This window comes from Mesoplodon mirus, assembly GCF_964341445.2.
Source record: "Mesoplodon mirus genome assembly, chromosome: 6".
NCBI lineage: Eukaryota > Metazoa > Chordata > Mammalia > Artiodactyla > Ziphiidae > Mesoplodon > Mesoplodon mirus.
Window position 1 is genome coordinate 144486916 of NC_138982.1, and position 16207 is coordinate 144503122.

At 52.4% G+C, this 16207-nt stretch overlaps 1 protein-coding gene across 1 annotated transcript in view; it reads right to left on the reverse strand.

Moving 5' to 3' along the window:
- Positions 1-212: 212 nt before the first annotated feature.
- Positions 213-16207, reverse strand: part of CBS (cystathionine beta-synthase) — a 31380-nt gene continuing 15385 nt past the window's right edge. Inside the window, exons 12-16 of the mRNA XM_082625075.1 lie at positions 8476-8553; positions 8163-8297; positions 7345-7453; positions 3008-3092; positions 213-1082 (exon numbers count right to left, since the gene is read on the reverse strand). Coding sequence (XP_082481201.1) covers positions 937-1082; positions 3008-3092; positions 7345-7453; positions 8163-8297; positions 8476-8553 — 553 coding nt within the window. The 3' untranslated portion in view covers positions 213-936. The remainder of the gene's footprint in view (positions 1083-3007; positions 3093-7344; positions 7454-8162; positions 8298-8475; positions 8554-16207) is intronic.

Sequence of the window (16207 nt, forward strand, 5' to 3'; positions counted from 1 at the left end):
ACACCTGTACACGACAGTGCAGAGCAGTATAGTCACAACAGCCCAAGAGTGGAAACAACCCAAATGTCCATCAGCTGAGGATGGAGAAACAAACTGTGGTCTATCCGTAGAAGGAATACTGTTCAGCCACAAAAAGGAACTACTGAGTCATGCGACAGTGTGAGTGAATCTCAGTACCATCAGGCAAAGTGAAATAAGCCAGACACGAAAGGTCACAGATTGTATGATTCTTTTTATATGAAATATCCAAAACAGGTAAATCCATAGGGATGGAAAGCAGAGTAGTGGGTGCCAAGAGAGGAGGGGAGAGGGGAGTGACTGCTTAATGGGGGGATGAAATGTTCTGGAACTCGACAGAGGTGGTGGCTGGACGACCTCTAATAAACGCTACTGAATCACACATTTAAAAATTGATCATTTTAGGTTAAGTGGATTTCACCTCAATTAAAAAACCCCAAACACTCAAGCCACTCCAACCAACCCATCCCCCGCAAGTGGACCACGCTGCTGGGAGAAGGGCCACGGCACCGACCCGCGCTTCCTGGGCCCCATTCTCCTGCTCCTCCCTCTGGACTCCTGGGAAAGGTACTGGCCTCTGCCTTCAGGCCCCCTACCCCAGTCATGGCAGGGGTTCATCCGCCTGGCCTGGCTGAGTTCTCTTTTAAAAGATTTGCTTGCTGAAACATCTTAAGAGAAAGTTAGTTAAAGAAAAACACATCTAATCGAATAAATCATAAATAGATTCATTTAGGTGGCCAAGTTAATGACGGGGAACTATAACTATAACATCTCTGCCGGGCCCAGGCTAAGCAGTAAGCATCCTTGCTACCCATTGTGACAGAGTGATGCCCAGTGCCAGGTGGCTAAAAATCACGTGTTTGTTTGTTTAGTGTTTATGAAAGCAAAAGAGAACAGCCACACAACCTCGGGGGGTAGTCAGAGCTGGGCTGCGGCCCCGGCACCTTCACTTCCTGACTTTGTCTTCTGGTTCCGCTCGCGGGCGGCCACGAAGTTCAGCAAGTCGATGGCAGTGACAACTCCGAACACCATCTGCCTCTTACTGGACTCCCCGTGGCTGTGGTCTGAGGGGGGACAAGGCCGCAGGCTCAGAGGGGCCTCCACACAGAGCGTATCTGAGGCAGCCACGTCCCCAGGCACAGGGTGGCGGGGGTGTGTGGGGAGGATGCCCCGTGTCCACGGGCACCTGTGGGTCCTGGCAGCCCAAGCACAAGCGCCATCCCCTCCCAACACAAGCCACTTGGGCGAAGCTGCAGACAGCAGGGCCCTGAGCCCTCTGAGCCGCGCCCACCGGGGACACCCAAGGGTCGCATTCATTCAGAACAGCCGGTGGTCACCCCTGGTGCCCAAGGCCCGAGTTGTGGCATGAAATTCCAATCCTACTCACACCTAACACCACCGGCTCACATCTCTGGCCTACAGTTCCGTGTTCAAACCCACGCCTTTCTCTCAGGCTTAGAATGAATGCAGGCCGCTGGCCCCCTGCCCTGCCGCCCAAGGGCAGAGAGGGTGATGGAGATGGTAAATTTTACATTTCAACTCGACTGGGCCATGGAGTGCCCCAGAACTGGGCGAACCTCATTCTGGGTGTCTTTCGATGAGATCAACTCTTGATTGGATGGACCTAGTAAAGCAGATTGCACTCCCCAGTGTGGCTGGGCCTCATCCAGACAGTTTAAGGCCCGAATAGAACAAAAGGGCTGACCCACCACGAGTAAGATGGAAATGTCCGGCCTCTGGACTCGGAAACATTGACTCTTGGGGTCTTGAACCTGGCCACTAGCCCTGCAGGTCTTGGGACTTGCCAGCCTATAAGCCGTTCCTTATAGCAAATCTCTGTATACACACCTCCTACTAGTTCTGTTTCTTGGGGGAACCCTGACTGACAGCTGTCGTGAAGCACACAGCAGGCTGGGCAGAACTGAGCGGCCGGTGGTAAAGGCCCAGGTCGCACCCCATTCCACCAGACCCCGCTTCCCTGTCTGTCCCTCACGCCTTTGAGGGCAGAGGTCACACAGGGTGGGCTGCTGGAGACACAGAGAAGCCAGGCACCCTACTGGCCGGCTCGGAGCACCTCAGGAAAAAGCAGCGGGCACCCAGAAGAGATGAGGGGCTTCTAGGCAGAGGGGCAGCTTTGGAGAAGCACTGAGCCCCATAGGGGCGGGCAGTCGGAGCGGTCTCCAGGTCCCCCAGGAGACACTGGCCAGAGCCGGGTCGGCAAACTTTCTGTAAAGGGCGGTACAGTCTCTGTTGTGACCCCTCAGCTCCGCCCACACAGCGCGAAAGCGGCCGCTGACCGTTCTTTCTGACAGGGCGGTGTCAAAGGAAACTTTATTTACAGACCCTGAAACCGGATCCCACGTCAGGGTGTGTAGATGTTCAAACACGAGTGTGTGACACAAGCAGGGGAGCCTCCCACCCAAGCTCGGGGTCCGGGGCCTGGACGTCCTCCCTGGTACTCGGAGGCTGCAAAGCTGATCACAACGCCGCTCCCCAGCTCGAGGGGTGCGTGGGGCGTACACACCTGCAGGTCCCCCCCACCCCCAAGGCCAGGTCCCGCGCCAAGGAACCGAGGACAGGAGAGGGTTAGGTGGGGGCGCCCAGGCCCCGGGACCAGCCCTTGGCAGGCGGGAGGGCGGGCTCCAAGCCCCCCCGCACCACCAATTCTCGGGATTTCTATAACCCTCGTCCTCGCCCGGCACCAGAACGACATCCCCGGCCTCCGGAGATGCGGCCAGGAGGCCCGGGAAGGGCTTTGTGAGCAGTCTATAAAGCCCTGTGATCTCACCGCGAGCCGGTACCCAGGTTGGCCCACAGCGGGGTCCCTCTGAGATCTGGACCCAAGGCTGGGGATCAGCGTCTCCAGCTCCCAGACGCCCTGTGCGCTCACGGCAGGAAAGCGCACACACAAGCCTGGGCTGGGGTCCCGGCGGCCAGCAACCCACAGGGCTCCCGCCCCCGCTCCCAGCCCACAGAGGGCCCCACTTACACTGGATCTGCTCGTGGACCACCAGAGCGAAGTGGTCCGTCTCCAGGATGTGCGAGAGCTGGCCCAGAGGGTCCGTCAGGTGGATCTGGAAGGGAAGCCGTGGTCAGCGCTCGCCAGGGCAGCCCAGCTTGGCCGGAGCCCGAGGAAAGGAGCACAAGGCAGCAGGAGGGGCCGGCGTCCCTCCAGAAGGTTCTTCTGGAGCCTCTTGCTGACTTAGAAACTGAACGAGGCTTGACACACGTGAAAGGACACTTGGATGACGGGGAAGAGTCCGTACGTATCACTCTGCAAAGAGCCATTAGGACGGCTTCCCACAGTATGATTCCACCGCTATGAATTTCCGGAAAAGGCAAAGCTAGTCAGATCGGCGGTTGCAGGGTTCAGGCAGTGGGGAATGGGCGCAGGGACCCAGGGCACGCGGGGCACATACACTACTGTGTGCGATGCTGTAATGGGTACAGGTCACTGTACATTTGTCAAAACCCACAGAGCTGTAGAACCCAAAGACTGAACCCTCAGTAAACTAGTGACTTTAGTTACGAACAGCGTAATATTCGCCATCCATCGGAACAAATCCTACATCGGTGCAAGATGTGACAGTACAGGGCGTGGCGAGGGGCGGGGTACAGGGCGTGGCGAGGGGCGGGGCGGGGGTACAGGGCGTGGTGAGGGGCGGGGGGTACAGGGCATGGTGAGGGGCAGGGGTACAGGGCGTGGTGAGGGGCGGGGGTACAGGGCGTGGTGAGGGGCGGGGTACAGGACGTGGCGAGGGGCGGGGCACAGGGCGTGGCGAGGGGCGGGGCAAGGGTGTGGTGAGGGGAGTGGCGGGGGTACAGGGCGTGGTGAGGGGCGGGGGTGGTACAGGGCATGGTGAGGGGCGGGGTACAGGGCGTGGCGAGGGGCGGGGGTGGTACAGGGCATGGTGAGGGGCGGGGTACAGGGCGTGGCGAGGGGCGGGGTACAGGGCGTGGTGAGGGGCGGGGGTACAGGGCGTGGTGAGGGGCGGGGTATAGGGCGTGGCGAGGGGCGGGGTACAGGGCGTGGTGAGGGGCGGGGGTGGTACAGGGCGTGGTGAGGGGCGGGGTACAGGGCGTGGTGAGGGGCGGGGTACAGGGCGTGGCGAGGGGCGGGGTACAGGGCGTGGTGAGGGGCGGGGAACATGAGCGCCCGCTCTGGGCCATCTGCTCAGTAGACATATGATGAGAGCTTCCAAGAAAAAGAAAAAAAGGACACTTAGGTCCATCTTTCAAACCCCAAGGTGATCTCCAAAGCTGTTAGCCCCACTGGAACCCTTTCTAGTTCGGCTCTGGCAATGGAGGCAAGCTCCCTGTGAGAGGACGCAAGCTCCGGGGCGGGTGGAAAAGCGCCAGCAGTGCCTTAACCTGTGTAAGGCGGGTTGGGCACCAGCTGCCTGCCAAGCACTAGTGCATGCTGAGCCGTACACAACACAGTGGCCCGAGGCTTGCCTTTACGAGGTCAGACGCTGGGCGTGGTCAGTAGACCACGGGGGTCAGGATTTCTCTTCTCCGCTGGGAGAATAGGGCGGAAAGGGGGCGCCACAGCTCCATGGGGACCTCCCCGTGCTGCTCACTGCCAGCGGCCAGACCCCCGTGGCGGCAGGAAGGGGCAGCCCTGGATGCGGAGGGTGTACCCAGGAGACAGGACCCACCAGGTTTCCTCGGGGCCGCATTCTCCTCGGGACACTGTCTGGACCAGGGATGCCGGGGGCCCTGCTGAAGGACGTCCTGTGTCCGCTTACACCCACCGCTTGGTGCCTGGAGCAGGGCAGGCACACACGGCCCCACCCAACATCCCGGTGGCGGGGCGTCGAGACCCCCGAGGGCCTGGATGGCACTAGAGCCCAGGGAACTGGGGCTCGGCTACACCCCGGGGGAAGGCTGCGGCTGGAGGCCAGCCTCGGCCACTAAGGGGGGTGACCTAGTGGAACAGGGGAGAGCCAGTCCTGACTACCGGCTGGATCTGTTTCTTTTACTTTAACCTTTGCTTCCCGTTGCTTTTGTTCTCTAAAAGGACAGCCTGCCTCGGGGAGCCCCGCCCCTCTGCCTGAATGTTAAACCCAAGTGCCTTTGCTCAGGGAAACATCCTGACCCTGTGGATGGCTGCAAGAAAGAAGACATTAACACATCCCCTCCCCGAGGCTGGCCATTCCAGGGGACATTTGCAAACCGTATGGCCTTTTCACTTTACTTCCTCACCTCCTCCCCCTCTCTGTTCTGTGAAAGAAACCGGCATCCAGACCGCGGGAAGATGGTTCTTTGAGACATCAGTCTGCCATCTTCTCCGCCTGCTGGCTTTCCAAATAAAGCTGTATTCCTAGCCTCAACGCCTTGTCTCCCGATTTACTGGCCTGTCGTGCGGCGAGCAGGGCAAGCCCGGACTCAGTAACATTAGAGCGCTCAGCTCTTCCCTGGGGGAGGGAAGGGCACACACAGCAGAGAATCAGCAGGAAAGGCCAGAGACACAACAGAACTGGACTCAGGCACGGGACGGGGTGGAGAGCATGCACACCACACCTCGGAGGGACCTCAAAACACTGCTGGGCTTCCCTGGTGGTGCAGTGGTTAAGAATCCGCCTGCCAAAGTAGGAGACAGGGGTTCGAGCCCTGGTCCAGGAAGATCCCACATGCCGCAGAGCAACTAAGCCTGTGCGCCACAACTACTGAGCCTGCGCTCTAGAGCCCACGAGCCACAACTACTGAGCCCGTGTGCCACAACTACTGAAGCCCTCATGCCTAGAGTCCGTGCTCTGCAACAAGAGAAGCCACCGCAATGAGAAGCCCTCGCACCGCAACAAAGAGTAGCCCCCACTCGCGGCAACTAGAGAAAGCCCGCGCGCAGCAACGAGGACCCAACGCAGCCAAAAATGAAATAAATAAATTTATATAGAAAAAAACCAAACCACTCTGCTGCATGAAAGAAGCCAGACAAGGGTACACACGGTGGGGCTGCGAATGCGCACGAGCCGGGGGAGGGCGCACAGTCTACGGGACAGGATAGGCGTGCGGGGAGGGGAGAGGAAGCCTGGGTAGAAGTGGGGGAGGGGATGGATACGCTCACTCTCGACTGTGGTTTCGCGGGTGTGTGTTCATTTCAAAATCATCAAATGGGACATGTTATGTTCAGCTCAACGCAGGGAAGAGAAGGAGGGTCAGAAACTTCCAGGAATGCTGGTGGGCAATGGCATGGGCGGAAAGGCTGCCCCTGCTCAGCCTGGCTGGCCACCCACATGCATGTGACGCCGGGCCCTGTGCTTCCCACTCAGGGCCCACGGGGGCCAGGATAGCCTCTTGGAGCTTCCGCTGGACTCGGGGGCAATAAGTGCTCCAAGAACACACCCCGTGTGCTAGGTGCTTGGGGCCTGGGGGTCAGAGAGGCCGAGAGGAGGGGACGGGGGGTGGAGGGCAGGAGAGCAGAGACAGCCGGTGCCAAGGCAGCAGGAAGGGACCGGCCTGTCTGAGAACCAGGGCAGGTGGAAGGCAGGAGTGGAGGCAGCCGGGGTTGGGCTTGGCAGGGAGGGGCAAGACCCCACCCACACCTCCTGTGGTCTCTCCAGCCGCAGAGAGGTAGGGCCAGGAGTGAGGGGCCGTGCAGGGACCACGCTAGAGGCGATGGCGGGGGGGGGGGGTGGATATGGGGAGAAACACTCAGATTCTGGTGACATTTCAGCTATGTGTGGGATGGGGAGAAAGGAAAATCAAATCCATTCCTAGATTTGGGCTCCACCTGCCAGCCTTTCAAGCGTGAGACAGCCAGCGACCCACCACTCCCACTCACTGGGGGTCCGAGGAGAAAGGGGTTGTGGAACGTCCGGAGACCAGGGAGAGGGGCTGCCCTGACCCCAGGCACCCTCGGGGACACGGAGTCGGCTCTGCCCTGGCCCATCACAGGGTGGCCATCATCTCAGGATGACCACGGGGTCTGACCAGCCCTGGCTCAGCCCCCATAACGTTCTAGTTCTTATTAAATAATTAGGCATGCCAGGTGATCTTAAATGATGTGTGCACAGGACAAAATCAGGGCCTGGTGCTCTGGGAATGGTCACGCTGGCAGATGCCCGGCTTGGCTGGGATGACGGTCCCTGGGCTTGCCAGTGACCACAGGCATTGCCAATGTACGGGCGTGGGTGAGCCCTCACCAATGCTGGCCTTTCCCCACCTGGGGCTTCTCGCTTTGTGAAGCAGGGGCGAATTGTCAGATTTAGGGGTCTGATGGGGTCTGGGGTGGTGTCAAGGGTCAGGGGCGAGGGACGCGTGGCCCCGCCCACTGGGACAGAGCTGGTCTCAGCACCACCTGCTCAGGCCTCGCGGGGCTCATACCTGCTTGAACTGCTTGTAGATGACTTTTCGAACTTGGTCCGATGGCTGAACCTTCCCCGCGAGCAGGGACGAGAGCATGTTCCCCAGGGTCACCATCCCCAGGATCACCCTGGGGAAGCGGGGACGGGGCAGGAGTCAGCACTGGTGCCTCTCCTGCACTCTCCACACCCCACCCCACCCCCCGCCAAGACAGCAGAGTCCAGCACAGCCACCCTCAGGGTCCAACCCAGAACTCCTCTTAGAATCAACCACTATCTGCCCAGGGTCTCTGTGTGGCAGAAGCCCAGCAGTGACCAAACACCCTGCCCTTGGAGCTGACCGTCCAGTGCAGGGAACGGTAAACCAGTGAGTCCTCTGGGCATCTCTATTCTGACAGGTGTCAAGGGTGACCAGCTGGCCAGTGTCCTGGGACATGGGACTTTTGGTGCTAGAATTGGGGCAGTCCCGGGAGAGCCCTGATGGTGGGTCACTGTCACCAGGGCATGTCTGTCACAGCCTTCCACTGTCAGGCACATGCCCAGAGCCAGGGCAGGACCGTACGCCGGCCTCCTGTGCACATGCTGGGTGCAGTGGGCTGGGACCAAGGCATTAAAACCCAAAGGGTTAATATGAGCAGCCCCCATCCTGGCAGGTGCTCAGGGACCAGCCGTCCAACGCTCTGAGCATCTGAGTGCAAAGTGACCAAGGTCAGCCGACCAGCTGTGCGGTCCACTGGGCTGCCGCGTCCAGCACCGCTGACACAGAGCAGCGTGGAGCACAGGCTGGAGGCACCCAGCAGGGCCCAGAGGGCAGAGCTCTGGATGGAGGCTGAGACTGACCCCGACTCGTCCACCACGGGCGCCTGGTCGAAGCCCTTCTCCCGGAGGATCTCGATGGTATGCTCACAGGTGACCGTGGGCAGCACCGTCAGCGGGGCCGACAGGCTCAGCTCCTGAACTCGGAGGTGCCACCACCTGCAGGAAGAGGGTGGGGCAGGGAGGCCGTGAACCAGGAGGCTGAGTCCAGGACAGGGAGACCGCAGGGGCACCCAGCCAGGTGCAGGACAGCACACGTGCCCTGGGTACCAGGAACGCAAGTCCCAAGCCACACGCGTGTGGTCGGGGAGAGATCTCTGCTCAGAGGCGTCCTCACCATGGCTTCTTCACCAAGAGGTCCTCCTCCTTCATGAAACCCTTCTGCAGCATCCACTTGTCACTCAGGAACTTGGACCTGTGGCACCAGAAGTCACCAGGGTCTCACCACCACCTCTGCCCACACTGAGGGCGGAGGTCCTCAGAGAGAGAAAGCCCAGCATCCCTCCCCAGACCCCACGGTCCAGCAGAGACCCCAAAGGGGCTGGCTGGAGGCTCCGCGAAGAGGCCTGAGAGCCAGATTCCAGAAAGACCCCCTAGGGAACTGTGGTCGACGGGGGCATCTGGTCAACCAGGGCTGACTGAGCTCAGAGCACAGCAGAAGGTTCTGTGGTATGCTGGGACCTGGGACCTGGGACCCTTTGCTGCAGTGCCTGCACCTGGACAAACATCTTCTCAAGCAACAGATACAAAGAAACTATGAGGGACTAAAAATAACTGCATGCACAGCACAGCTGGGGCAAATTCAGGACAAAACAAGATACAAAAAGACCAAAAAACCAACTGCCACTTCTGAGTTGCTGGGAGCAAAAGCAGGGTCCTGCAAATGCCCCATGTCCACAGCACCACAAAGGGGTGGGCAGACCACCTAAGCCACCCTTCCAGCCCTGACCCCTGGACCCACCCCTACCCTCACTCCACTTAAGGGACCAGCTCACCCCCTCCTCAGCCAGAGAGCAAGGGAAGCTGTTACTTGTTTTCACTCCCGCCTGCTGCAGAATGAGTCCCAATAAAGCCTTGCCTGAATCTCTTGTCTGGCCTCTTATTAATTTCTACTGATTAAAGAGTCCAAGAACCCAGGTGGGTTAACAGTTCTGTCCCGGATCCTGTGCCATCATGTCCCCTCGGGGCTCCTGGGTGGCCTCTTCCCTGGCTGTCCTCATGTCTGCTCTGGCAGAGGGGGATGAGGGACCCCATCCCACCTGGGGTCAGAGGACACCAGACCAGGCCTTGGGGTCTGCCAGAGACCTGCCCTAAAAAGGCAGATGGGAAAGCACCTGACAAACAGCAGCTTAGGCCTAGAGCTAGAGGGGCAGGTTTGGAGGGAAGACTCGTTGAAAGCCCAGAGTGACTTCAGTTTATGGGTGAGGAAACTGAAGCCCAGAGGGCAAAGCAGACTTGTTGACCCACACCAGCCATGTGGCTGACAGGGTCTTGGTGCTCCGGCCAGGTGTCAGGCCTGAGCCTCTGAGGTGGGAGAACCAAGTTCACAGCAGTGATCCACCAGAGACCTCCCGGCCCCTCATAATATCAATCGGCAAGAGGTCTCCCAGAGATCTCCGCCTCAACACTAAGACCCAGCTCCACTCAACAGCCAGCAAGCTCCAGTGCTGGACACCCCTTGCCAAACAACTAGCAACACAGGAACACAACCCCACCCATTAGCAGAGAGGCTGCCTAAAATCATAAGTTAACAGACACCCCAAAACACACCACCAGAGGCAGTCCTGCCCACCAGAAAGACAAGATCCAGCCTCATCCTCCAGAACACAGGCACCAGTCCCCTCCACCAGGAAGTCTACACAACCCACTGAACCAACCTTACCCTCTGGGGGCAGACACCAAAAACAACGGGAACTACGAACCTGCAGCCTGTGAAAAGGAGACCCCAAACACAGTAAGTTAAGCAAAATTAGAAGATAGAGAAATACGCAGCAGGTGAAGGAACAAGGTAAAAACCCACCAGACCAAACAAATGAAGAGGAAATAGGGAGTCTACCTGAAAAAGAATTCAGAGTAATGATGGTAAAGATGATCCAAAATCTTGGAAATAGAATGGAGAAAATACAAGAAATGATTAATAAGGACCTAGAAGAACTAAAGAGCAAACAAACACTGATGAACAACACAATAAATGAAATTAAAATTTCTCTAGAAGGGATCAATAGCAGAATAACTGAGGCAGAAGAACGGATAAGTGACCTGGAAGATAAAATAGTGGAAATAACTACTGCAGAGCAGAACAAAGAAAAAGAATGGGGCTTCCCTGGTGGCGCAGTGGTTGAGAGTCCGCCTGCCGATGCAGGGGACACGGGTTCGTGCCCCGGTCCGGGAGGATCCCACATGCCGCGGAGCGGCTGGGCCCGTGAGCCATGGCTGCTGAGCCTGCACGTCCGGAGCCTGTGCTCCGCGACGGGAGGGGCCGCAGCAGTGAGAGGCCCACGTAACGCAAAAAAAAAAAAAAAAGAAAAAAAAAGAAAAGAATGGAGGACAGCCTCAGAGACTTCTGAGAAAACATTAAACGCACCAACATTCGAATTATAGGGATCCCAGAAGAGACAAAAAGAAAGGGACTGAGAAAATATTTGAAGAGATTATAGTTGAAAACTTCCTTAATATGGGAAAGGAAATAGTCAATCAAGTCCAGGAAGTGCAGAGAGTCCCATACAGGATAAATCCAAAGAGAAACATGCCAAGACACATATGAATCAAACTATCAAAAATTAAATACAAAGAAAAAATATTGAAAGCAGCAAGGGAAAAACAACAAATAACATACAAGGGAATCCCCATAAGGTTAAGAGCTGATATTTCAGCAGAAACTCTGCAAGCCAGAAGGGAGTGGCAGGACATATTTAAAGTGATGAAAGGGAAAAACCTACAACCAAGATTACTCTACCCAGCAAGGATCTCATTCAGATTCAACGGAGACATTAAAACCTTTACAGACAAGCAAAAGCTAAGAGAATTCAGCACCACCAAACCAGCTTTACAACAAATGCTAAAGGAGCTTATTTAGGCAGGAAACACAAGAGAAGGAAAAGACCTACAATAACAAACCCAAAACAAATAAGAAAATGGTAATAGGAACATACATATCAATAATTACCTTAAATGTAAATGGATTAAATCTCCAACCAAAAGACACAGACTGGCTGAATGGATACAAAAACAAGACTCGTATATAGGCTGTCTACAAGAGACCCATTTCAGACCCAGGGACACATACAGACTGAAAGTGAGGGGATGGAAAAAGATATTCCATGAAAATGGAAATCAAAAGAAAGCTGCAGTAGCAATTCTCATATCAGACAAAATAGACTTTAAACTAAAGACTATTACAAGAGACAAGGACACTACATAATGATCAAGGGATCAATCCAAGAAGAAGATATAACAATTGTAAATATTTAGGCACCCAACACAGGAGCACCTCAATACATAAGGCAAATGTTAACAGCCATAAAAGGGGAAATCGACAGTAACACAATCATAGTAGGGGACTTAACACCCCATTTTCACCAATGGACAGATCATCCAAAATTAAAATAAATAAGGAAACACAAGCTTTAAATGATACATTAAACAAGATAGGCTTAATTGACATTTATAGGACATTCCATCCAAAAACAACAGAATGCACTTTCTTCTCGAGTGCTCATGGAACATTCTCCAGGATAGATCATATCTTGGGTCACAAATCAAGCCTTGGTAAATTTAAGAAAATTGAAATCGTATCGAGTATCTTTTCTGACCACAACACTATGAGATTAGATATCAATTACAGGAAAAACACTGTAAAAAAATACAAACAGGGGCTTCCCTGGTGGCGCAGTGGTTGAGAGTCCGCCTGCTAATGCAGGGGACACGGGTTCGAGCCCTGGTCTGGGAGGATCCCACATGCCGCGGAGCAACTAGGCCCGTGAGCCACAGCTGCTGAGCCTGCGCGTCTGGAGCCTGTGCTCCGCAACGAGACAGGTCGCGAAAGTGAGAGGCCCGCGCACCGCGATGAAGAGTGGCCCCCACCTGCCACAACTAGAGAAAGCCCTCGCACAGAAAAGAAGACCCAACACAGCAAAAATAAATAATTAAAAAAAAAATACAAACACATGGAGGCTAAACAATACACTACTTAATAACCAAGAAATCACTGAAGAAATCAAAGAGGAAATCAAAAAATACCTAGAAACAAATGACAATGAAAACACAATGACCCAAAACCTATGGGATGCAGCAAAAGCAGTTCTAAGAGGGAAGTATATAGCGATACAATCCTACCTCAAGAAACAAGAAAAATCTCAAGTAAACAACCTAACCATATACCTAAAGCAATTAGAGAAGGAAGACAAAAAAAACCCTAAGTTAGCAGAAGGAAAGAAATCATAAAGATCAGATCAGAAATAAATGAAAAAGAAATGAAGGAAATGAAAGCAAAGATCAATAAAACTAAAAGCTGGTTCTTTGAGAAGATAAACAAAATTGATAAACCATTAGCCAGACTCATCAAGAAAAAAAGGGAGAAGACTCAAATCAATAGAATTAGAAATGAAAAAAGAGAAGTAACAACTGACACTGCAGAAATACAAAGGATCATGAGAGATTACTACAAGCAACTATATGCCAATAAAATGGACAGCCTGGAAGAAATGGACAAATTCTTAGAAAAGCACAACCTTCCGAGACTGAAGTAGGAAGAAACAGAGAATATAAACAGACCAATCACAAGCACTGAAATTGAAACTGTGATTAAAAATCTTCCAACAAACAAAAGCCCAGGACCAGATGGCTTCACAGGCGAATTCTATCAAACATTTAGAGAAGAGCTAACACCTATCCTTCTCAAACTCTTCCAAAATATAGCAGAGGGAGGAACACTCCCAAACTCATTCTACGAGGCCATCATCACCCTGATACCAAAACCAGACAAAGATGTCACAAAGAAAGAAAACTACAGGCCAAGATCACTGATGAACATAGATGCAAAAATCCTCAACAAAATACTAGCAAACAGAATCCAACAGCACATTAAAAGGATCATACACCATGATCAAGTGGGGTTTATCCCAGGAATGCAAGGATTCCTCAATATACGCAAATCAAACCACGTGATACACCATATTAACAAATTGAAGGATAAAAACCATATGAAAATCTCAACAGATGCAGAAAAAGCTTTCGACAAAATTCAACACCCATATATGATAAAAACCCTCCAGAAAGTAGGCACAGAGGGAACTTACCTCAACATAATAAAGGCCATATATGACAAACCCACAGCCAACATCATTCTCAATGGTGAAAAACTGAAACCATTTCCACTAAGATCAGGAAGAAGACAAGGTTGCCCCACTCTCACTACTATTATTCAACAGAGTTTTGGAAGTTTTAGCCACAGCCATCAGAGACGAAAAAGAAAGAAAAGGAATCCAAATCAGATAAGAGGAAGTAAAACTGTCACTGTTTACAGATGACATGATACTATACATAGAGAATCCTAAAGATGCTACCAGAAAATTACAGCGCTAATCAATGAATCTGGTAAAGTAGCAGGATACAAAATTAATGCACAGAAATCTCTTTCATTCCTATACACTAATAATGAAAAATCTGAAAGAGAAACTAAGGAAACACTCCTGTTTACCACTGCAACAAAAAGAATAAAATACCCAGGAATAAACCTACCTAAGGGACAAAAGACCTGTATGCAGAAAACTATAAGACACTGATGAAAGAAATTAAAGATAAAACAGAGGGGGAGATATACCATATTCTTGGATTGGAAGAATGAACATTGTGAAAATGACTATACTACCCAAAGCAATCTACAGATTCAATGCAATCCCTATCAAACTACCAATGGCATTTTTCACAGAACTAGAATAAAAAAAATTCACAATTTGTATGGAAACACAAAAGACCACGAATAGCCAAAGCAATCTTGAGAAAGAAAAACGGAGTTGGAGGAATCAGGCTCCCTGATTTCAGACTATATTACAAAGCTACAGTAATCAAGACAGTATGGTACTGGCACAAAAACAGAAATATAGATTAATGGAACAGGACAGAAAGCCCAGAGATAAACCCACACACACACAGTCACCTTATCTTTGATAAAGGAGGCAAGAATATACAATGGAAAAAAGACAGCCTCTTCAATAAGTCATGCTGGGAAAACTGGACAGCTACATGTGAAAGAATGAAATTAGAACACTCCCTAACACCATATAAAAAAATAAAGTCAAAATGGATTAAAGACCTAAATGTAAGGCCAGACACTATATAACTCTTAGAGGAAAACCTAGGCAGAACACTCTATGACATAAATCACAGCAAGATCCTTTTTGATCCACCTCCTAGAGAAATGGAAATAAAAACAAAAACAAACAAATGGGACCTAATGAAACTTAAAAGCTTTTGCACAGCAAAGGAAATCAAAAACAAGATGAAAAGACAACTCTCAGAATGGGAGAAAATGTTTGCAAACGAAGCAACTGACAAAGGATTAATCTCCAAAATACACAAGCAGCTCATGCAGCTCAATATCAAAGAAACAAAAAACCCAATCAAATGGGCAGAAGATCTACATAGACATTTCTCCAAAGAAGATATACAGATTGCCAACAAACACATGAAAGGAGGCTCAACATCACTAACCATTAGAGAAATGCAAATCAGAACTACAATTAAGTATCACCTCACACTGGTCAGAATGGCCATCATCAGAAAATCTACAAACAATAAATGCTGGAGAGGGTGTGGAGAAAAGGGAACACTCTTGCACTGTTGGTGGGAATGTAGATTGATACAGCCACTATGGAGAACAGTATGGAGGTTCCTTAAAAAACTAAAAATAGAACTACCATATGACCCAGCAACCCCACTACTGGGCATATACCCTGAGAAAACCATAATTCCAAAAGAGTCATGTACCACAATGTTCATTGCAGCTCAATTTACAATAGCCAGGACATGGAAGCAACCTAAGTGTCCATCGATAGATGAATGGATAAAGAAGATGTGGTACATATATACAATGGAATATTACTCAGCCATAAAAAGAAACGAAATTGAGTTATTTGTAGTGAGGTGGATGGACCTAGAGTCTGTCATACAGAGTGAAGTAAGTCAGAAAGAGAGAAACAAATATCGTATGATAACACATATATATGGAATCTAAAAAAAAAAAAGTTTCTGAAGAACCTAGGTGCAGGACAGGAATAAAGACACAGACGTAGAGAATGCACTTGAGGACACGGGGAGGGGGAAGGGTAAGCTGGGACGAAGTGAGAGAGTGGCATGGACATATATACACTACCAAATGTAAAATCGATAGCTAGTGGGAAGCAGGTGCATAGCACAGGGAGATTAGCTCGGTGCTTTGTGACCACCTAGAGGGGAGGGATAGGGAGGGTGGGAGGGAGACGCAAGAGGGAGGGGATATGGGGATAAATCTATACGTATAGCTGATTCACTTTGGTATACAGCAGAAACTAACACACCATTGTGAAGCAATTATACTCCAATAAAGATGTTAAAAAACAACAAAAAAAGGCAGACGAGGACCAACGAAGTGGGGAGCAGAGATGATCCACAGCCCCCCAGCCTAGATGTGTGTGCCCGAGACATGATCATTGTCACACTCTCGCCATTTCTCTCTCCCACACACAGGCAGGCGTGTGCACCCACGGCAGTCCGGCCCAGCACACGGGGAGATGGCCGTTCTCACGCACTGTGTGGTGTGAGCGGCCAGCCATGCTCAGGGCAACCTGGCAGTGGACACCCAGACGTCCCTCACCCCTGCTGGAACGGGCGCCCACCAGGGGCAGCGGAGCTCACCCGACGTAGTAACCTGCCACTCCTGGGCCAGGCAGGAAGCCTGCGGGCCCGTGGGGGAGGTCTCTAGTCCCCCGTGCCCTTGCTCCCGCACAGCAACCTTGGCTCTTTCAGCCGGTGGCCCCAAGCGGGGGCCGTCAGCCCAGAGGACGGGAATTGGAGGCAGGAGGCTGCAAGCT